The sequence below is a fragment of the Bos grunniens genome, chromosome X (genome assembly GCF_055505025.1).
Source record: "Bos grunniens cultivar Pamir isolate PY7600 chromosome X, Bosgru_T2T1.0, whole genome shotgun sequence".
Classification (NCBI taxonomy): domain Eukaryota; kingdom Metazoa; phylum Chordata; class Mammalia; order Artiodactyla; family Bovidae; genus Bos; species Bos grunniens.
In genome coordinates this window covers 126,180,763-126,204,230 of record NC_141194.1, presented here as the reverse complement: position 1 = coordinate 126,204,230, position 23,468 = coordinate 126,180,763, and the positions used below count along the sequence as shown (strand labels likewise).

Here is a 23,468-nt window from a genome sequence, read left to right as displayed (position 1 = left end):
AGCGTTTCCCGTCTCCAGGGGATCTTCCCAACCCAGGGGTCGAACCTAGGTCTCCCACATTGTGGGCGGATTCTTTACCACCGGAGCCACAAGGGGGAAGTCCCAAGAATACTGGAGTGGGTAGCCTGTCCCTTCTCCAGCAGATCTTCCCGGCCTAGGAATCGAACTGGGGTCTCCTGCATTGCAGGCGGAACTGAGCTAGCAGGGAAGCTCCGAGAAAGAGGTCATTTCAGCCTCCAAGACATTAGTTTCTGCTGACAGAGAAATGCAGGAAGTGTCCCTGTACCTCTGGAGCCATTCCTTTGAACACCTGTGGCTTCCTTGAAAGAGCCTTGTTGTTGTTTCTCTTGGGTCACCTCTGAGAAAATCAGACTCTCAAGGCCATCGTCAGCCTTGCTTAAAAATCTCTATGACCCTGAGGAAATGTCAAGTCAAGACAAGGGTTACCTTTTCTAGGACCTTTCTTGTTTCCGAAGATCCTTAATCGTCCCTGTTTCTCCGTTTGTGTGTGTGTGTGTGTGTGTGTGTGTGTGTGTGTGTTTTAAGAGTGTGACGTTTGGATATCTTGGAAACAAATCGAGCTGTCAGTTTTTCTAGTTAAGTGAGCAGAAAATTTCATACACAGGTAGAAAGGGGCTCCTGCTGCTGCTGCTGCTGCTAAGTCGTTTCAGTCGTGTCCGACTCTGTGGGACCCCATGGACGGCAGCCCACCAGGCTCCCCCCTCCCTGGGATTCTCCAGGCAAGAGTACTGGAGTGGGGTGCCATTGTGTTCTGTGAACAAGGCCACAGTGACATTCATATGTGTTCCCAGGAGGTGCCAATGAAGCAGTGTTAATGCCATCTAATAGCTTAGTGGGCGAAACTTGCTGAAAGGAATAAGGTTACTTTTTCTCTAATTTTTTTCTGATCTGAGTGTTTCAGTTTGCCTTCAAGTATTAATATGCTGAAAAAGATAATCTAGATGTTCCATGAAGCAAAGGAATCAGTCTGCATAAGAAGATGAAGGGACAGAGCGGTTGTCCCTCATCTCACTGAGGATAAGAAACTGGAATGATCTATTAAAATGTAGAGAAAGTCAAATACCCCCATTTATAAAGGTGGGACAGGAAGTACACAGATTAAGTATTGGATAACATCAAAGCTCCTTTTAGCAAATGCATGTAAGTTTTTTCATCCCTCAACCTTAAAGAAAAAGTGATGAACTAGCATTTCTCTTTCCAGAGTTGTATATTTGTTTCAAACTTGGGTAACAGAGGAAAGGTTGAAAACATGTCCTGAGTCTTGAGCCTTCACGAGTGGCAGTTAATTTTAAAGAGGAGGCAGAACGGTTACTTCTGTTCCTCCTTTTCTGATAACTTTCTGTTCTTCTTCTCTGATAAGTAAGTAAATGTGTGTCATGTGGCTTTCTTCTTGACGTGTACTTTTTTTTTCCTCCCCTCTCTCAGTGCCCTTGGGGAGAAGATCCACTCATTGGTTTTGTACCAAAGCTGACAAGGCCTCAGTTATCAGGTGGCCCAGGAGGATGTCACAAATAGAAGAAAAGCTGTTCCCAGAGCAAATAATGATGAGCCCTGTGAAGGCGCCTGCATGCTTGTACCCACATGTGGAGGTTTTACAGGGGACTAAGAGGTCTGTGAAAGAGAGTTCCAATAAGAGTAAGAAATCCAGCCCACAGATGGGCAGTCTTCATCCTGAGAGTGCTCGCCAGCACTTCCGGAGCTTCTGTTACCATGACACACCTGGACCGTATGAGGCTGTCAGCCAACTGCAGGAATTATGCTCTCAGTGGCTGAGGCCAGAGATCCACTCAAAAGAGCAAATCTTGGAATTGCTGGTGCTGGAGCAGTTCCTGGACGTTCTGCCCAGTCATATCCAGAACTGGGTGCAGAAGTATCATCCACAGAACGTCAAAGAGGCTGTGGCCCTGGTAGACCGCTTTCAGAGAGAATCTGGTGGAATAAGCAATGAGGTGAGCAGAAAGATTCCTTACATGTACACTGTGAAAGAGGGTGAAAGTGGGGTCAATAATTGGAGAATGAGATGGATTAAGTCACTCTTCTGTTGTTCCTTTAGAATAACTAAGTGCAATCTGAAATCACAGGCTTGCACTGACAGCTTCCAGGTTGGGGAGTTCCTGAGAGTCTTTTCCTGGCCTTAGAAAAAGAAATGCATTTTGCCCTCTTTAGGGCCAGGGTGAATTGAAGGTGGTGGGCCTGGCCTAGCATGGCCAAGGAGATAGGACCTAGCAGCCAAGAAATAAAAGGCAAGAAAATGCTAGGAAGGGAGGAAAAAACCTCCAAATGCAGGGTTTTAAAGGTCAAAGGCAGGAGAGGGTAGCAGCCAAAGTATAAATCAAACCTTTCTGGGGAGACTGCAAAGAAAGAGAGGAAATGGAAAGAGAAAAGGGAAACAAGGATCAGAAAGAAGAAAAAAGCTAACAGTAAAATGGAGAAAATCTGAATGCTGAGGGGTGGTGCTCTCTGGGCTGGGAACACACATCGCAGGGCCAGGAGAAAAGCGTCTCCATGGCCTGCCTTCATTGCTTTGCCTTGGCCTTGCTGGTGAGTGGGTAACCAGGTCTGCCCTGGGGCGATGGCAGCCTACTTGTCCTTGAGAGCCCCGCCTTGAGGAGCACAAGTGTCTTATACACCTGAAGTATATGGCAGAAAGTTGAATCCAGCTCTTTCCCCATTTTTTCCTCCGCTGCATCCCCTTTCTCCATGAAATTGTTCCCTGGACGTGGGAGGATTGGAAAATCCACCTGACAGAAAACCCTCTTTTATTCATTTTCTTATTCTTTAGAGGAAACTAGAAAATCAAAGTCCACTAAAGCAAGGATCCAAGCCTAGAAAGCAAGAGATTGGAGGCAGTGAGAGAACAGACAGCCTACCCCTACCCTGCTCTTGGCCTGAGCTGTGACTGTCCAAGGAGGTGTGGAGGCAAGCAAGTCATAGCTTCTCTCATTTTAATCTGATTTTCCCAGATCATGTGTACAGTTCTTTGTGAGAAAATCGTGGCGCAATATCTCTTCATTTTTAAAAATTTCCTTACTGCTCCCCAAACCTGGACTCTACTCTTATTTGTTCTTCCATCACCACCCCAAAACCAAAAGCTCTTTTCTAATGAGGATGGGGGTTATTTTTAGGTCACAACCCATCAACTGGGAAATGACACAGCGCTCTTGGGAGGAACAGCAGTGGCCCCAGGCTTTAAGTGGAAGCCAGCAGAGCCCCAGCCAGTGGGTGTGTTCCAGGAAGCATGTTCGAATATATACCAAGTACTGCAGGATCCGGGCTGGAATACTCACAAAGAAAGCCAGCCTGTGGATAAAGGAGGTGAGGAGTTTCATCATCATTATATTCTCCTGGGAGCTGTGATAGTAATTGGTTCAGGGAGCATTGCATGGGAATTTTCCAGGTGCCCAGTCATGCTTTCAGTTAGGATGTGTTTCTAGTGAGAGTACAGTAGGTCTGTGGTGGGTGAAGGTGAAGGCCATTCTGGGGTACAGAAGCATCCAAACCACAGAACCCTGGTATTCACAATGTGGACCTTTCTCTATAGAAATTTGAGAGGGGAGAAGAAGGTAGAGCAGGGACAAGGCAGGGGGGTCATCTCACCATTAGAAGTTAGAGGAGAAATTGGGATCAGAAATGGGCTGTCAGTGGCAGAATGGGAAGAGAATTGTACACCAGGAAAAAAGTGATAAAAGAAATCTCCCATGTTTCCCACCAAGGTTTTAATTTTCAAACACCTCTAATGCTTGCCTAGCTCAGTGAACATTTTCTTTAATGAGAGGAAAAGCAGTGGATTTCCTTTCATTTAATGAAAACTGGGAACCAGTTCTATGGAGTGGTGGCTTTTTGGTTCTAATTTATGAGAAGGCCACTTGTGGTGCACATGTGTGAGCTCGTGTGTGCACACACACACGTGAAGGTGAGCTGTCTTTACTGAGGGAGTCCTAAACTGTAGAAGTTGGTTTGGGGTATTCATAAACAGAAAAAATATATTTTTTTTCTGGCTCCTTCCCCACAGCTGTGCCTGCTGAAGAGAGTCCAACCTTTTCTGAGGAGAAAAGCACCCCAAGCTGCAAGTTGGCATCTAAGCTCACCTTGCCTATGTCCCAGGTGAGCTGTACTTTACAAGCGTTTTCAGGCAGCCTGAATGTGGCCTTGTCTGCTTTTCTCTGCTGCCCATGATCCTGCCTTACACAGCAGATGCTCTGAGGCACATTAGCCCAGGGTGTTCCCTAGGCAACTAGGATTGGCGCTGTGGGATTGGGCACCTCCCAAGCCGTGTACTGATCTCTTGGGCACCTTTCCTGTCATCTCACTCCTTTTCCCTTGAATCTTCTCTTAACTTTTTTGGTAACTGGCCTCCCATGTAATTCAGAAATGAGTGATAGGACGGCTTCTGTTGTAGCGAGTACTGAACTACAACTTACTCTCTTCTCTAGAGTCCGTTGACATTTGCAGATGTGGCCTTGTATTTTTCCGAGGAAGAATGGAAAATAATGACCCCTGATGAGAAGACCCTCTACCTTGATGTAATGCAGGAACTCTATGAGGATGTCGCCTCTGTAGGTAAAGAGTCTTCCTTTCCTTTGTACAGCAATTGAGCAATCTGTTACATCCTCAGTTCATGGAAAATGCACACCTGTGAGAGTGTCCCAGCAGTGGGTTGGTTCTCAGCTTGATGGTGTGAGGGGAGAGGGAAGGCAGATCCAGATCACCTGGAGAGCTTTTTACAAATACACCTCTTTCTCCTAAGTAGACTGCTTGATCTATCATACTCTTGCCCTACCCTGCAAGCCCACTCTTGCCAGATCTTTTCCATGTCAGTAGAAAGCACAGTTTACCCAGGTGTTCAGGCCCCAAAACTCTCAGTTATCCTTTTTTCCAGTCCTTTTGTTATCCCCTACCCCCCAGCCAATCAGGGAGCGAGTACTCTTAACTCTGTCTTCAAAAGAGCTCCTGAATACAACCATGTCTCAACCTCTTCTGCTCTTACCATCCTGGTCTCTGCCGCCTCATCTCTAACCAGGTCTGCTGGAATACCACAAGACTCCTGTCCCACGACGTTTCCATGTGTCCTTAGGGTTAGTTCCTAGCTTCCTCATTGTACATCCAGCCACAGCCACGGTAGAATATAAAGAAGATACTGAGTTTAAGATTCTGCCCATTTAAATGTTTGGAGTAAATAAAAGTATAGAGAGTTATTCGCTTTTTCTGAAAATAGTCTGGAATTTAGATGGCAGTCCATGACCTCCAAGTTTTATTCTCAGAGCGTTATCATTGCACCCTAAACTTAAAGTGATCTGTTTAGCACAAGGGCAAGAACCACAGACCCAACGTCCCTAAGAGTTCGAGGACATTCTTGGAGAGTCTCTTTGAGGTAAACGTACATATAGGAAGAGGAGAAAATTCCTTAATAGGAGCCTTTATAAAGGCTTAACAATTTTAAGATTTTGTTCCTCTATATTTTTAAAAATTAACCTCTTTATTGACTGACTTGTAGATTCACAAGCATATTTAAAATGTAATTCAAAGAACCCATATACGCTTTACCCATTTTCCCTCAGTGATAACTTTTGCAAACGTACATGACGTCACAACCAGGATAATAAAATGGGTACAGTCCACTGACCTTATTCATACTTTGATTTTCCTTGTATTCATTGGTGGGTGTGTATGTATTTAGTTATATAAGATTTGATCACGTGGAGGTTTGTATATTCACCACCCCAATGCAGATCCATTACCACAAGGATCCTTCCTGTTGCCCTTTTATCAATACAACAACACACCCTTCCCTCCCACACCCTACCTCATCACCAACCTGTGCCAACCACTGATCTGCTTACAGTTTTCAAAAATTTTGTCATTTCAAAAATAGAGCTTTGGGAGATTAACTTTTCTCCTTCACAATAATTCCCTGGAAATTCATCTGAGTTATTGTGTGTATCAGTAGTTCATTCATTTTTACTGCTGAGAAGTGTTCTGTAATATTGATAAACGATTGAAAGATATTTTTGCTGTCTTCAGTCTTGGGCTATTGTGAATAAAGCTGCCATGAACATTCCTGTACAGAATTTTGTGTAGAGATGGTAAGTTTGCGTTTCTCTGGGATAGAGAGTGAAAGAGTGAAATTGCCATTTCATATGGTAATTAGATGTTGAATGCTAAACTGGTTTGTAGAGTGGCTGCATTATTTGACCTTCCTGGCCAGCAATGGATGTGATCCTTTCTCCACATTCTTGCCATTGTTTAATAGTATTACCACTTAAAAATTTTTTGGCTTTCTGTTAAGTATGTAATGTTATCTCATTGTGGCTTGGACTTGCATTTCGCTAATAGCTGATGATGATGTAGTTTTTCATGTGCTTATTTGCCATCTTTATATTATCTTCAGTGAAACGGCCTTTGCCATGGTTTTCATTTGGTTGTTTTTTAAGTGTTGAATTTTGAGAGTTCTTGTATAGATTGTAGTGCTTTCTAGCGTATATGGTTTGCAAGTAGTTTCCCCAAGTCTGTATATTTTTCCTTTTATCCTCTTCCCATGGGTTTCCACAGAGTAAGTTTTTTATTTTGATGCCCAGTTTTTCACTTTTCTTTTTACCGGTTATCTTTGCTATCAGGGCTAGCCATAGATCCCTAAAATTTTCTATGTTTTTCCTAAAAGTTTTTTAAGTTTGCATTTAAGTCTGTGATTCATATTGAGTAGATTCTATATAAGATATGAAATTTAGATTGAAGCTCATTTGTGTTTTTGCTTGTGTAGGTCCAGTTGCTTCAGCCTTGTTTATTGAAAAGGCTGGCCTTCCTCCATTGAATTGCTTTTGCACTTTGGTCAAAATCAGTTGGGCATACTTGTGTATCTGTTTTGTTCCATCGAGTTATGTGTGAGTCTTTCTTCCCACTGTATTTTGTCAAGATCAATTTTATTTTAAGCTATGCTAGGGCCTGTCCCTTTCCATGTAAAGTTTAGAATACGCTTATCTATAAGAAACTTTTTTGGAATTTTGCTAGAAATAACATGAAACTATATGTGAATTTGAGGAGGAATGATCTCTTTACTGTGTTGATTTTTCCAAACAATGAACGCAGTATGTTTTTCAAGTTTTCTTTGATTTCTTTCATCATTTAAAAAATGTTATCTACTTATCTATTTTGGCTACACTGGGTCTTTACTGTGGTGTGCAGCCTCCCTAGTTAGAGCTCGAGGGCTCTCTCTAGTTGCAGGGTGCTAGCTTCATTGCCCTGGGGCATGTGGGATTTTAGTTCCCCAACCAGGGATCAGACCTGAGTCCCCTGCATTGGAAGGTGGATTCTTAACCACTGGACCACCAGGGAAGTCCCATCACCAACTTTCTGATAGAGAAAAAAATTTATTTTATCTATGTTTGTGTTAGTTATTCATCTACTTTTTATAATTTTCAGTGTGCAGATCCTCTACATGTTTGCCAAGCATATGCAGGAGCATTTAATTTTCATTGGCATAACTGTAAATGGTATTATTTTAAATTTTTGTTAAAACAAATGTTCAGTGTTTTTATATAGGTCTGCCTCTAATTTTATGTTTTCTTCTTTTATCCTGTGACCCTACTGAACTTGCTTATGAGTTCTAGGAAGGCGTTTTTTGGTAAATTTCTTGGGGTTTTTATACATAGTCACATGATCTACAGTGCTTTTTATTTCTTTATTTATTTGTTGCCTTGTTGCAGTAGGTCCAACTTCTGGTACAATGTTGAATATGAATGGTGAGAGCAAACATCCTTGCCTTCTTCTCAGTTTTATCATGGAAACGTTATGTCTTTCACTTTTACATGTGATGTTCGTGCAGGGTTTTTATTGATACTTTATCAGGTTGATAATAATTCCTAACTTTCCTAGGGTTTTATTTATTTATTTTTGGCTGTGCTGGGTCTTCATTGCAGCACTCGGGATCTCTTTAGTTGAAGTGTGTGAACACTTAGTTGTGGCATACAAATTCTTCGTTGCGTCCTTTCGGTATCTAGTTCCCTGACCAGGAATTGAACCTGGGCCGCTTGTATTGGGAATGTGGAGTCTCAGCCACTGGTCCACCAGGGAAGTCTCTCTTGAGTTTTTTTTATCGTTAATGGATGTAGGGTTTGTCAAATACTTTTCTGTGTCAGTCAATGGGATTATGATCTTTCAAAGCTTGTTGATATATGGTGGGTTATGTTGGTTGATTTCAAATATGGAAATCCTACTTGATCACGGTATATAATGCTTACATACTGTTACATTCAGCTTGCCAATATTTTGTTGAGGATTTTCGTGTTGAAGTTCATGGGAGATGTTAGTCTGTAGTTTTCCTTCTGAGTACTGTCTTTGTGTGATTTTGTTATCAGGGTAATTACTGGCCTTATGAAATGATTTGGGTAATAGTTCTTGTTTTCTGGAAGAGATGATATAAAAGTGGTGTTAATTGTATAGATACTTTGTAGAATGCTCCAGTAACACTATATGAATCTGGAGATGTCTGTTTTGGCAGCTTTTTAATTATGAGTTCAAGTTTTAATTTTCAGAGTGCTATTCAGATTATCTATTTCACACTGGTTGAATTCTGGTAGTTTGTAGATTTTGAGAAATTTACCCATTTCCCCCTAACTTTTAACATTTGTGAACATAAGTTGCTGATAGTATTCCCTTATTATCTCTTTAATTGCTGCAGAACGTGTAGTGATAGACCCAGTTCCTTCCTGATATGGATGGTTTGCATCTTCTTTCATTTTTGCCTAAGTTAATACAGGTTTATCAGTTCTATTAATTTTTGAGGAGCAAGTTTTTTGTTTAATTTTTGCTGTCATCTTTATTATTCCTTCAATTTTTATTTTCCTTTTATTCTAGCTTCTTCAGGTAGAAACGTAGATTATTTATTTGAGAGCTTTCCTCTTTTCTGTTGTGTGCCTTTAGGGCTATACATTTTCCTCTGAGCATTCCTATAGCTGCATTCCACATATTTTGATTATATTATATAATTTCATTTTCATTTAAGTATGTATTTTTAAATTTCCCTTGAGACTTTCTCTTTGAATCATGGATTATTAAGAAGTATATTTCCATTTGTCCCCATATATTTAAAATTTTTCTGTTGCCTTTGTGGTTTTGATTACCAATCTGATTCCATTTTTGTCAGATTGCTTTTTCTCACTCAGGTTGTGTTTTGGTTTTTTTTTTTTTTGGTTCTAGGTGTTCTGTGTGATTTGTGATCTGTTTTTTTGTATCCTGATCATTTTGTCTATTATGTTAGGAGAGTCTGAGTCCTATTTAAATATTTTAATGGGCAGTCACTCTGTTTTAGTTTAGCATGTAAGTTCTTTTCTACTTTGTGGAATATGTGTCTAGTGACAGCTTAATTTTCAGAGCCTTTATGGTATTATTTTGGTCTCCTCGATTTATGTGGTACTGCTGGGATTCCCATGTGCTCCTGCTCATGCTGCCAGAGAGTGAGGAATGAGGAAGATCATTACTTAGGCTAGAGTGTCTCTCAGTGGGAACCTCTGACCCTTAGGGATGAAGAGGCTTCCTGGGGCCGGCTGCTAGTGGCTGGTTAGCTAGGTCCATCTTGCTAGTTCTGCATGACCAATCTTACGTCTCCGATTGGAGTTCTGATGTTGTAAGATGGTTTCCCGTTTCCGATTGCGGATGGAGTGAGCCTATTCAGGTAGCCTTCTGTTGCTCGGTTGAGATTTGGAAAACACGAGATCTGGGTTGCCTACATTTCTGGATGTGGGGATGTAAGATACCTACTGTGTTACTCTTCCAGTCCTGGAGTCCCAAACCATTTTGCCTTCCTCTTACCACTTTATAGAATTCTCTGTTCATTGTATCTTGCATTCTTAAATGGATTTGTAGTTGTGCCCAGAAAGGAAGACCAGGGAAAAATGGGTCTGTGCCATTTTGTCCAGATTGGACCAAAAATCCCTTGTTTCCTGTATTTTTAAAAAGCTGTCAGCATTGATTTTTCTTCCATGCCGACAGTTTTCTTGTTCTGCGAAACAGATGGCTGATTCTTCTGTTTATTCCAACAGGGTTAAAGCTCACAAATGACACTGGAAATGACCCACCTGTATCTCTTCCTACATTAGAGATACAACCATCAGGATGCGAAGTATTAGGAAAGGCCACAATGAAAGATGCTGAGATAACAGTGGGCAATGAAAATCACGGTGATACATGCAGGGTACGGAAACGACCTCGCAGTCCCGAAGCCCCAGCTCTCGCCAGCCACTTCGTGCCTGGTGACAAACTGCACTGAAACTCTCAAAACGGGCCCTTTCCATGAAACTCAAGGAAATTATCTGAGTGCAGCCAACCTGTTGTTTCACTTTAGCCTAAGGAGGGAGCAGAAGAAAGAAATTTTTCATCAGAAACATGAATGATTGACCCTGACCGAAAAGGTAGGAGGCCAGAGGTTGGACTTGCGGGCTGGAGGGAGGCTGTTGCCATGGCATCTACATATCCAGCCCCTGGGGGGCTTGGGGGAGGAAGGGACCCGTGGAAGCCAGCCTGGAAAGCTGCCAAGCCAAGAGCAGGCAAGGCAGGGTGCACACAGGCCCTCTGGACAACCTTGTCATATTTCCAACTTGGGGATGAGAGGCAACTTCCTGGGCATCTCGGAGGGTCAGCCCATCACCTCGGCCCATGGCCCCGGTAGTGTCACCTGAACACGGGGGAATGGAGGGAAATGGCCCTGGAGAGGCCCTGAGAAAGCCCTAGAAGAGAGCGGATGCTGGCCCCCTTGTCCTCCACCCCTCAAGAGGCAGCCTGGACGGATGGTTGTGTTCTTGGCCCAAGCCCAGGTCTGTCACTTTCTCAGCCCTTCACAAGACTTCCTCCTGGCAGGTCTCTGGGACTGCTCTCTGCCTGCTCCTGCTGTCTCTCTTGCTCCTCTCCACCCTCCAAAGCTTTGCATCAGGGGACAGGGAAGAGTGGGAAATACGTGTTCCTCCCAGCCCTGCCCCATCTCAGCCACGCTCCCTCCACCTCCTACCAGTACCCTCCTGGTGCCACAGAATGCGCTGCTCCAGTCCTGGACAGCCTCCAGCAGCCCCTGTGTCCCAAAGGATTTGGGAAAGTGGGGGTCTCCTTGAGTGGCGGGCAGCTGTCAGGCCGGGGTGGGAGAGCAGATGGAGAAGAGGCTTGTAGGGTAGGCAACAACTGGGGAGACGGGGACATCTCTGGGTGAAGAGGCAACTCTCAAGTCCCCATGTTTTTCTTGCAGGAACTGGTTTTATAGAAGGTGAACCGCCCCTTCCGTGGTCTTGTCCAGAGAGTCAAATCCCTGCCTGGGGCACCCCTGACCCTAGAGTTGCCTGGGGAGCACCTGAGAAAATTGCCTGACCCCTCGAAGAGAGGCAGGGCCTTCCAGGTGGAGAGCCCGAGGGAAGGGGTGGCCTGGTGATCCAGTACTGGCATGGGGAAGGAAGGATGGAGCTAGAGACACTCTGGTGGAGCAGGTTCTCCCCACCTGCTGGGCTCTGGGAAGGGAGACATTTGCCCTTGTGACATAGATCAGAAGTGGGGGAGCTGAACCTGCCTCTGGGTCTGCACGGCCTACCTGCCCCCCAGTCTCTGGGAGACCTGGCACAGTGGGATGGGGGAGGGGAGCACAGGCTCCCAAGAGATCTAGAGAGAGAGAGAGGCCCGTGGCAGGGAAGGTGAGAGCAAGTCACAGGCAAGAACTGGGGGACAGTCTGAGCTGATACGGTCACTGGAGAGATGAGTCCCAGAACCCCCTTGGGGAGCAAGGTCCTTACACACAAACCTCCCCACCCCAACCCAAGCCCCATGCAAGGCTTAACCAGGGGTTCCTTGGTGTTGAGTGGCACAGGCCTCTCAGTTTGGGTGGGAGTGTCGGCTGACTCCTGGGGCCGAGTGTAATAGGAGGGAAGGGATACAAGTGGGTGGGGTGGAGCTGAGACCCACACATGACCCCATGTCTCTGTCTCCAGGCTGCCCCTCCTGCTAGGATCACACAGGAGCATCTGCTCTGGATGGGCCTGCAGCGGTCCTGGCTGTGCTGCTGACTGGTGCACCAGGAGCGGCACTGAGGGGAGCCGGGAGAGGCCCTGGCCCTCACCCACATCCCACATCCACATCTGCCCCCTCACTGATTGCTTGCGGTCCTGGTCCTCAGTTCCTGGGACTAAGAACCACAGCAGCCTGGTTGCCCCTGGGACAGAGGGGCTGAGCCTCACACCATGTGCCCTTCTCAGCCACCCAGGGCCCAGCTGAAGAGCTCTGCCTGCCTCACCCTGAGGCCTGAGGCTGTACCCAGGCTACCACATGCGCCCCGCAGATTCCCACAGACGGAAGGGCGCTGATGGCTTCCTCCCTTGTGCCAAGTTGCCTGGAAACCCCTGGTCCTGGTGGCCCCTCCTCCACCCCAACTGTGTCCCTCCAGGACCACTTCCGGGAGACTGCCAGCCTTTGGACTGCATCCCTGGAGTTCTGAGAGACTGTGACACGGGCTGCAGGGGAGGAGAGGAGCGGAGGACCAGGGGCCTCCTTGGGGCTGATGCGTAAATATGTCCTTTTCAAGTTTGGATCTCATCCTCCGTGTGACTGGATGCCCAGCTGCAGCCCCTTCCTGGGCCAGCCTGAGAGGACCTGGGGAGGGCACTAGGGAGGGTCTTTACTTAATATGTGCGTGCCTGTGTGTGAATGGGTGTGTGAGTGTGCATGTTGAGTGCATGTGTGAGTGTGGGGATGTGTGTGTGAATTTGCATGTTCATGCATGAGGGCTTGAGTGTGTAAGCGTGGGGATGTGTGTGTGGGTGTATGTGGATGAGTGTATGGGTATGAGTGCAGATGAATGCACGGATGTGTGTGTGTGAAGGTACGGGTGTGAGAGTGTGAATATACATGTCAGTGTGCATGTGTGAATGCGTGTGTGTGAGTGTTTATGCACACATGAGTGGCTGTGCGTTGCAGACGGTGCTGAGCTGTTAAGTGGGTGTGCTCTGGGGGACGGGCATCCTGTCCTCCCCAGGCTCCCAGCTCTGTTGGAGCTGCCTGGGCCCTGGGAGGCCGCTTCCCAAAGTGGAGAAAGTATGTTGGAGATTCAGGGGCCCCGGGCTTAGAGACCCATCATCACCTGCAGAGAATCCCCCCTCCCCATGGGGCTCTGGCTGGGGCTGTCTGCCCCCAAAGGTATTGGCTGTGGGAGGGGCGGGGACACGTCCTCAGCACGTGCTCCTGCCACTATTTTTCTTACTATTTTGATCTTGAGTAGTTTGCTGCTGCTGCTGCTCTCCCACCTCTTCCTCATCTCCTCACTAGGCCTCTGCTGCTCTCCTCTCTGTGTACTTTATTTATTTGCAATCTCTTTTTCAGGCAGTGGAGGTTCTACGCCATCACCGACTTGAATAAGACAGCTTTCCCTTTTCTGTGTGTGATGAACTCTCCACCAGTCAGCGCAGTCTGGTCAGAGAAATGTTCTTGTTTTCAGTGTTGTCAAATCTTGTGTCTATCTAAGTTAATAAAAAAAAATCATTTGAGTTCAATAAAAAAAAACACGGAGGCCTCTTGTTTCTGGTGTGGTGCCCCCTTGGAGGAGAGGGTCTGTTGGTGAGCTCACCCGACTCTGGTGGCCAGAAGCTGGGGGAGGGGAGCATCCTGAGGGCTATAATTGGGTGGGGTCATGGCAGGAAACCAGTGAATGTTATACTTCATATTAAGAGAACAAAGGGGTAATACATAATCATTCCAAAAGATTTAAAACATGGATTTGGTGAAATTCAATACCCATTCATGATTTTAACATCTTTTAAGAACATTGAAATTGTTAGGAACTCATTCTTCTGGCAAATAGTCTATAAAAAACCTCAGTGTGCATAGTATTTAATGGTGAAAGAATGTTCCTAATATTGGGAACAATGCATGGTGTCTACTCTTGCCATTTCTATTCATCATTGCAGTGGAAGCTTGAGCAAATGGAATAAGCCCCCTACCCTGACAAATCCATCCGAATTGGAAAGGAAGAAATAAAGCTTTATTTATTCACAGATCATCCTGTATGGAGAAAATAACAAGTAAAGCACAGACACAAAAAAGCCACTAGACCCATAAACAAATTTAGCAAGGCCAACAGGACACAATATCAACATCAAAATATCACTTATACTTGTACATACTAGCACCAAAAATTCCAAAAATGAAATTAAGAAAGCAACTGGATACACAATAGCCTTCAAAAGAATAAAACATTAGGGATAAATCCCATAAAAAATGAATAAGACCTGAAAACTAAAAATTACTTAAAACATTATAAGACATAGCTGAGAAAATTTAAACTTAGTAAAGATAGTTCATGGATTGGGAGACTCAATATGACAACCTTCCCCAAGTTTATCTGTAGATTGAGCCCAATATCTATCAAAATCTCAGCTGAATTTCCTGTAGAAGTTGACAAGCTGATCTTAAAATGTATGCGGAATATACATTTATATCACCTTAAATAGCCAAAACATTTTGAAAAAGGAAAACAGTTGAAGGATTTATCATACCTATTCCAGAAGTCATAAAGCCACAGCAATCAAAACAGTATGCATCTTGTACAAAGATAGTCATGTAGATCAGTGGAACAGATTGAGAAAGTATGAACAAATCCTTAAATTTATGATGAGATGGGTCTTCTATTGTGGCAAAATACACAACAAATGTCGCCATTTTAACCATTTTAAAGTATCAAATTCAGTAGCATGAAGTACATCCCCAATATGTAACCATCACCATTATCTAATTCTAGAATATTTCCATCACCACAGATGAGAACACCATGTGCATTGTCAGTCTTCATTACCTCCCTACCCTACTCCTTGGCAAATAGAAATATGCTTTCTGTCTCTATGTATATACTTTTTATGGGTATTTCATACAAATGGAATCATATGATATGTAACCTTTTATACCTGGCTTCTTAGTGTAATATTTTGTAGTTCATTCACATTATCTGTAGTTCATTCACATTATTGTATGTTTCTTTTAATGGGAGAATAAAATTCCATTTTATGGATATATGACATTTTATTTATCCAGTCATGTGTTTGTGGACATTTGTGTTGTTTCTACCTTTTTGCCATTGTGAATAGGGTTACTATGGACATTCAAGTACAGGTTTTGTTTGAACACCTGATTGCAATTTTGGGGGTCCACAACTAGGAGTAGAATTGCTGGATAACATGTTAATTCTGTGTTTAACTAATGGAAGAACTCACCAAACTGTTTTACATAGAGGCTGCACCATTTACAGTCCCACTTAGTAATGTGTGATGATTCCACACTCTCCAACAGTTGTTATTTTTCTTTTCTAATTTACGGTTATCCTAGTATGTGTGAAGCAATTTTCATGTGCATTTCCCTAAGGCTAATGATGTGAAATTGGACTTCCTGGTGGCTCAGACAGTAAAGAATCTGCCTGCAGTGCAGGAGACCAGGGTTTGATCCCTAGGTTGGGAAGATCCCCTGGAGAAAGTAATGGCTACCCACTCCGGTATTCTTGCCTGGAGAATTTCATGGACAGAGGAGCCTGGTGGGCTACAGTCCCTGGAATTGCAAAAGAGTTGGACATGACTGAGCAGCTGACACTTTCAACTTTCAATGATGTGGAGCATCTGTTCATTTGATTGGTAGCCATTTATGTTTTCTTTGCAGAAATATTAGTACTTTGGGATAAATTTGACAAAATTTCTGGAAGACCTGTACACTGAAAATTACAGAAGGAATTAAATACTACAAACATAAATTGATATCTCATGCTCACAGATTTGAACACTCAATATTGCTGGATGGGAGCTCTAGAAAACTGACCTATAGATTCAATGCATTCCCAGTGAAGCAACAGTAGGACTTTGAAAATAAATTGACAAAGTGATTCCACCTTTCCATAGAAATACAAAAGGCTAAGGAGAGCCAAAATTTTTGAAAAAGAACAAAGATGCAGGATTTATACTACTTCATTTCAAAACTTGATATAGATCAACAATAATTCAGTGTGATCTTGGTATAAAGATAGATTTACAGATCAATGGATGAGAACAGAGTTCACAATATACTCAAAACTATATGGACGATTGCCTTTGTTTAATTTATTTTAATTGGAGGCTAATTACGAGGTGGATGGAACTATTATACAGAGTGAGTAAGTCAGAAAGACTATTGCCTTCTGACTGAGATGTAAATTCAGTACAACAGAGAAAAATAACATTTTTAGCAAACTACTGGAAACATTTGAAAAGCACATCTTTAAAAACAAACTCACATAACATACAAAAATTAACTACATATCATGAGACAACACCAAAATACATGCCACCTGCAAAGTACTGTAGTACTGAGAAGCACTACTCCCTGGAAGCTTGAGGGCCAATAGGTTGACGTAAGTGAACTGTGTTGTACAAACAAACTAAGGAAGATTCATAATGATGCACCCAAAGCTACACAACTAGTGGGTGGGAGATGCAAGGTAGCAGCCAGGTTTCCTGACTTTCGGCTTAGGCTTTTCTGCACTATTCTGGTCAGTTGCACCCTGTGGCAGATTCCCTCTGATCCCAGAGGACAAGTTCATGCCTTGTTTCTGGGACAAAGCCCCTGTCACATGTCCTTGCATCTAAATCCATGACTTGTGGGACTTCCCTGGAGGTCCAGTAGTTAAGATTTCAGCCTCGGGGGCTCCCCAGGTGGTTCATTGTTTGAGAATCAGCCTGCCAGTGCATGACACGTGGCTTCGATCCCTGGTCCGGGAAGATTCCACTTTGCACGGAGCAACGAAGCTGGGTTCCACAACTGTGGAAGCCCTGGTGCCCTAGGTCCTGTGCTCTGAACCAAGAGAAGTCAGGGCAATGAGAAGTCTGAACGCTGCAAAAAAGAGTATTCCTGGCTCACCGCAGCTAGAGAAAGGCCCACCACAGCAACAAAGACCCAGCTGCTGCTGCTAAGTCGCTTCAGTCGTGTCCGACTCTGTGCGACCCCATAGACAGCCTCCCACCAGGCTCCCCTGTCCCTGGGATTCGCCAGGCAAGAACACTGGAGTGGGTTGCCATTTCCTTTTCCAATGCATGAAAGTGAAAAGTGAAAGTGAAGTTGTTCAGTCATGTCCGACTCTTAGGGACCCCATGGACTGCAGCCCACCAGGCTCCTCCATCCATGGGATTCTCCAGGCAAGAGTACTGGAGTGGGGTGCCATTGCCTTCTCCAAAGACCCAGCACAGCCAAAGTAAATATATAAATAAAAAATTATAAAGAACCTATGAACTGATTATGAGGTTCTGATATCTATGTTAGTGGAGCATCACCATCTGCTGGTTGATTCCTTGAACTATATCAGAAAGCCCTTGGGGTGTTGTGTTGCCAAAGGCTTCACCACAGACACAGTCACTGCTGCACAGCCAGTTTTGATAAGGTCAAGAGAAGAAAGAGAAGACAGCTTTGGGGGCACAGGAAGGGAGTGGGGGTGGTGGTGGATGTCAACGTGAGGCTATAGAATCTTGTATAACTCGAAAATATATTTGAGCAGCGTCTTCTACTTGTGGATTCCTTGAACTGCATCAGAAAGGTCCAGGGGAGATGTGTTCCTAAGGCCTCAACAACAGGAACAGTCACCTGAGAAGAGTCAGTTTTGATAAGGGCAAGAGGAGAAAGAGAAGTGAGGTCTTGGGGCACAGCATAGGAGTGGGAGGAGCGGATGTCAATGTGAGGCCGTAGAGCCTAGTGTAACTCAATAACCTACCATCTGCTGGTGGATCTCATGAACTACATCAGAAAGCCCTGGGGATGTGTTGGCCACTCATTTTACATCAATCAATGAACACTGACCAAGGGGAACATTGACCACATGGAAGCAGTCTATCCTCCAGGATAAATCTTTGTTACTGATCAGCTTGATTGAGAGCTGATCAGACGAGCTCCACAGTCTCAGGACCTCAAAAGGCAAGGCACTGGCTGAAGCTTGCAAGGGCGTGATGACTAAAGTTCTGCCTCTGACCTTCCATCCACACCAGCAGTGAGAGCCCTTAAGCCACTTCTGTAGTATATGCTTGCTTGCTACTCAAAGTGTGGTCTAGGGACCAGCAGCATTAGCATCACCTGGGAATTTCTGGCTCTGAGGCCTCCATCACAGGCCTATTGAACCAGGACTTGTATTTTCATAATATGCCTGGTGATTCCATGCACATTAAAGTTTGAGAAGCACTACACCCTGGTAGCTTGAGGACTGAGAGGTTAACAAAAAACTGTATTTTAAGTGAGTTTAAAAAGACTCACAATGATGTACAAAAGCCACAGAACTAGGGGTGGGAGATTCAAGGTTAGCAGCCAGATTGCTTGATGTTCAGCTGAGGCATTTCTTCACGATTTTGGTCAGTTGCACCCTGTTCATGCTTTGTTTCTTGGAGCAAGCTCCTGTCATATGTCTGCATCTAAATCTATGACCTGGGGGAACTTCCACAGTGGTCCAGTAGTTAAGACTTCACCTTCCAGGTCTTCCCTTGGGGTCCCAGTGGTTAAGATTCCACCTGCCAGTGCAAGGGACAGAGGTTCAATTTCTGGTACAGGAAGACCCCACATGCCAAGGGGGAACTAAGCCAGGGCGCCACAACTATTGAAGCCATCACTAGGGCCTGTGCTAGGAAACAAGTCACAGCAATGAGAAGCCCATAAAATTGAACCAAGAGAAGCCCTGGATCGCTGCAACTAGATAAAAGCCCACTGAAGCAAGGATGACCCATCACAGTCAAATAAATACATAAATAAAAAAAGAACCTATTAACTGATTGTGTGCTTCCGATTTCTATACTAGTGGAGAAGAGCCATCTGCTGGTGGATTCCTTGAATTACACCAGAAGTCCCTTGGAGTATTGTGTTGATAAGGTCTTCAGACACAGAGACAGTCACCCTCGTACAATTTTGATATGAACAAAAGAAGAGAAGAGAGGTCTTGAGGCACAGGAAGGGAGTGGGAGTAGATATCATTGTGAGACTGTGGAGCCAAGTAGAACTCGAAGAGCTAGTGAATCAGTGCCCTCTGATGGTGTATTCCTTGAACTACATCTGAGAGCTATGGAGGTGTTGTGTCAACAAGGCTTTCAGCGACAGGGAGAGTCACTCCTGCACAGTCACGTTTGATAAGGGCAAGAGAAGAAAGAAAAGACAGGTCTCGGGGCACAGGAAGGGAGTGGGAGAGTAAATGTCAATGTGAGGCTGTAGAGCCAGGTAGAATTCAGGAAATGTAGTGGAGCAGCACCATCTGCTAGTGGATTTGTTGAACTAAATCAGAAAAGCCTGTGGGTGTTGTGTTGCCAAGGCCTTCAGTCATAGGGACAGTGCCTCCTGCACACCCAGTCTTCAGAAGAGCAAGGTAAGAAAGAGAAGAGAGGTCTTGGGGTACAGGAAGAAAGTAGGGGGAGTATATCTCAATGTGAGACTGTAGATACTTAAATAACTGGAAAACTTAGTGGGGCAGCGCCATCTGCATGTGGAATTCTTGAAGGACATCACAAAGCCTTGTGGGTGTTGTGTGTCCATGACCTTCAGGTACAGGAACAGCCATCCAGCACAGACAGTTTTGATATGGGCAAGATGAGAAAGAGAAGGGGGGTGGTCCCAAGATGGTGGAGGAAAAGGATAGCGAGACCACTTTCTCACCCCCAAATCCATCAAAAGATCGTTTGAATGTTGAGCTACTTCCACAAAATAATTTCTGAACACTGGCAGAGGACACCAGGCACCCAGAAAAGCAGCCCAATCTATTCAAAAGGAGGTAGGACAAAATATAAAAGATGAAAACAGACAAAAGATTTAGGGACAGAGACCCGTCCTGGAAAGGGAGTTGTGAAGGAGAAGTTTCCACATTGTAGAAAACCCTTTCATAGGTGTGTCTGTGGGGAGTTTTGGGATCTCAGCGGGCAACATAACAGGACGGGGGGGATGCCCTACAGAATATGCGCCTCACCACAACTACAAGCAGAGATGGAGAAGCGGCACAGACACTCTCTTCCACCAGCAGCAGGTGGGGGCTGGACTGGGAGGTACAGGCTGCATCATCGATCCTTATGGTAAGGACCGGGCCTGAATGCCCTGAGGACAATCTGAGGAAGCCAATGTGAGATAGCAACCTAAACCGTGGGATTGCTAGAGAGATGAAAAACAAGAAATAAACCTTTCCTGTGAAAGGCTCTAATGCTACACGATGACCCCTGGTGTGCTCACAGAACAAAGGATTGAGCGAATACCAAATGAGAGCAAGCCAGCTGCCATTTAGGGCCCTCCCTCCCCAGTGCCAGAGAGGCAGCTGTGTCACAGCCAGAGCTGGAAGGCAAGGGACTGCTGCAATCTTGGCCCCAGAGACTGCATCTTCTATCAAACTGTGAGCAGGCTCCAAGTTGCTAATCATGTCTTCCTGGGATACTGGACAGTTCACATCTGCCAGGAGTGTCACAACCTGAGATCAGCTCCCCAGAGGAGATACGTAGCACACCTGAGGCTGTCACTGTGCACCTAGGAAACCAAGTGGCCAGGACCGGGGCGGTGCACAAGATGCATGGCCCACCTGGGACAGTGCACTCACCAAGCGCCCAGTTACCTGAGTTGCTCAGACCTGGGAAAGGCACAAAACCCACAGCCCATCTGGGTCTGTGCCCCTGCAGAGCACCCTAGAACCTGAGTGGCTTAGACCTGGGAAGTGCACAAAATGCAGGGCCCACTTGGGACAATGCCCTTGCAGAGCACCCTGGAGCCTGAGCAATGTGGACCCAGGAAGTACACACCACCTTGGGCTGTGGCAAACCCAGTGTGGTCCATCCACTGCAAGCACTCCCCACACATGCCAGTGGTATTTGTTTGCAGTGCCCTTCCCTCCCCACAACACAACTAAACAAGTGAGCCTAAATAAGTGGCCACCTTCGCCCCCTTGAGTCAGGGCAGAAATTAGACATGGAAGAGAACTGAAAACAGAGGAAGCCAAAATAAACAAAGAAGGGGGAACCACTCTGCAAGTGACAAGTGCAACAGAATCAAACCCTGCAGTTAATGTTGAGACTGTGCACTTGAGAGGCACCTATAGACCTTGAAAACAAGATCTCAAGCCAGAGATGAGCCAGAATATATATAAGATATATATGCCAGATATACAAGCCAGAATAAGGGGTTATCTGACTGGTTCCAAATAGGAAAAGGAGTACGTCAAGGCTGTATATTGTCACCCTGATTATTTAACTTATATGCAGAGTACATCATGAGAAACGCTGGGCTGGAAGAAGCACAAGCTGGAATCAAGATTGCCAAGAGAAACATCAATAACCTCAGATATGCCGATGACACCACTCTTATGGCAGAAAGTGAAAAGGAACTAAAAGCCTCTTGATGAAAGTGAAAATGGAGAGTGAAAAAGTTGGCTTAAAGCTCAACATTCAGAAAATGAGGATCATGGCATCCGGTCCCACCACTTCATGGGAAATAGGTGGGGAAACAGTGGAAACAGGGTCAGACTTTATTTTGGGGGGCTCCAAAATCACTGCAGATGGTGACTGCAGCCATGAAATTAAAAGACACTTACTCCTTGGAAGGAAAGTTATGACCAATCTAGATAGCGTATTCAAAAGCAGAGACATTCCTTTGCCAACAAAGGTTCGTCTAGTCAAGGCTATGGTTTTTCCTGTGGTCATGTATGGATGTGAGAGTTGGACTGTGAAGAAGGCTGAGTGCCAAAGAATTGATGCTTTTGAACTGTGGTGTTGGAGAAGACTCTTGAGAGTCCCTTGGACTGCAAGGAGATCCAACCAGTCCATTCTGAAGGAGATCAGCCCTGGGATTTCTTTGGAAGGAATGATGCTAAAGCTGAAACTCCAGTACTTTGGCCACCTCATGTGAAGAGTTGACTCATTGGAAAAGACTCTGATGCTGGGAGGGATTGGGGGCAGGAGGAGAAGGGGACGACAGGATGAGATGGCTGGATGTCATCACTGACTCGATGGACATGAGTCTGAGTGAACTCCGGGAGTTGGTGATGGACAGGGAGGCCTGGCGTGCTGCGATTCATGGGGTCGCAAAGAGTCAGACACGACTGAGCGACTGAACTGAACTGAACTGACACTGAACTGACCCCACACTGCCCACAAAAGGTCCAGAGAAATGCCTAGATGTATTTTTACTATGATTATTTTTTGATTTTTAAAAAATTTTGGTTATTACTCTTTTAACTTTCATTTTTATAGCCTTCTATTACCTTTCTTTAGGTGTAGGGTTAGGTTATTTATTTGACTTTTTTCTTGTTTCTTGAGGTATGCCTGTATTGCTATGAACTTTCCCCTTAAGACTGCTTTTAAAGTGTCCCACAGGTTTTGAGTTGTTGTGTTTTCATTTTCATTAGTTTCTATGCAAATTTTGATTTCTTTTTTGATTTCTTCTGTGATTTGTTGGTTATTCAGCAGCGTGTTGTTCAGCCTCCATATGTTGGCATTTTTAATAGTTTTTCTCCTGTAATTGAGATCTAATTTTACTGCATTGTGGTCAGAAAAGATGCTTGGAATGCTTTCTATTTTTTTGAATTTACCAAGGCTAGATTTATGGCCCAGGATGTGATCTATCCTGGAGAAGGTTCCATGTGCGCTTGAGAAAAAGGTGAAATTCATTGTTTTGGGATGAAATGTCCTATAGATATCAATTAGGTCTAACTGGTCTATTGTATCATTTAACGTTTGTGTTTCCTTTTAATTTTCTGTTTAGTTGATCTATCCATAGGTGTGAGTGGGGAATTAAAGTCTCCCACTATTATTGTGCTATTGTTAATTTCTCCTTTCATACTTGTTAGCATTTGTCTTACATATTGCGGCGCTCCCGTGTTGGGTGCATATATATTTATAATTGTTATAGCTTCTTCTTGGATTGATCCTTTGATCATTATGTAGTGACCATCTTTGTCTCTTTTCACAGCCTTTGTTTTAAAGTCTATTTTATCTGATATAAGTATTGCTACTCCTGCTTTCTTTTGGTCCCTATTTGCATGGAAAATCTTTTTCCAGCCCTTCACTTTCAGTCTGTATGTGTCCCCTGTTTTGAGGTGGGTCTCTTGTAGACAACATATGTAGGGGTCTTGTTTTTGTATCCATTCAGCCAGTCTTTGTCTTTTGGTTGGGGCATTCAACCCATTTACGTTTAAGGTAATTACTGATAAGTATGATCCCGTTGCCATTTACTTTATTGTTTTGGGTTTGAGTTTATACACCGTTTTTGTGTTTCCTGTCTAGAGAATATCCTTTAGTATTTGTTGGAGAGCTGGTTTGGTGGTGCTGAATTCTCTCAGCTTTTGCTTGTCTGAGAAGCTTTTGATTTCTCCTTCATACTTGAATGAGATCCTTGCTGGGTACAATAACCTGGGCTGTAGGTTATTTTCTCTCATCATTTTAAGTATGTCTTGCCATTCCCTCCTGGCTTGAAGAGTTTCTATT

At 44.4% G+C, this 23,468-nt stretch overlaps 1 protein-coding gene across 1 annotated transcript; it reads left to right on the top strand.

Moving 5' to 3' along the window:
- The first annotated feature begins 1,424 nt into the window (after positions 1-1,424).
- LOC147341325 (zinc finger protein 75D-like) lies at positions 1,425-10,365 on the top strand. Its single transcript, XM_086389184.1, has 5 exons — positions 1,425-1,970; positions 3,147-3,336; positions 4,034-4,125; positions 4,455-4,581; positions 10,056-10,365. The coding sequence occupies exons 1-5, from the start codon at positions 1,524-1,526 to the stop codon at positions 10,280-10,282; spliced, it is 1,083 nt and encodes a 360-aa protein (XP_086245310.1). The 5' UTR covers positions 1,425-1,523; the 3' UTR covers positions 10,283-10,365.
- Positions 10,366-23,468: the final 13,103 nt, after the last annotated feature.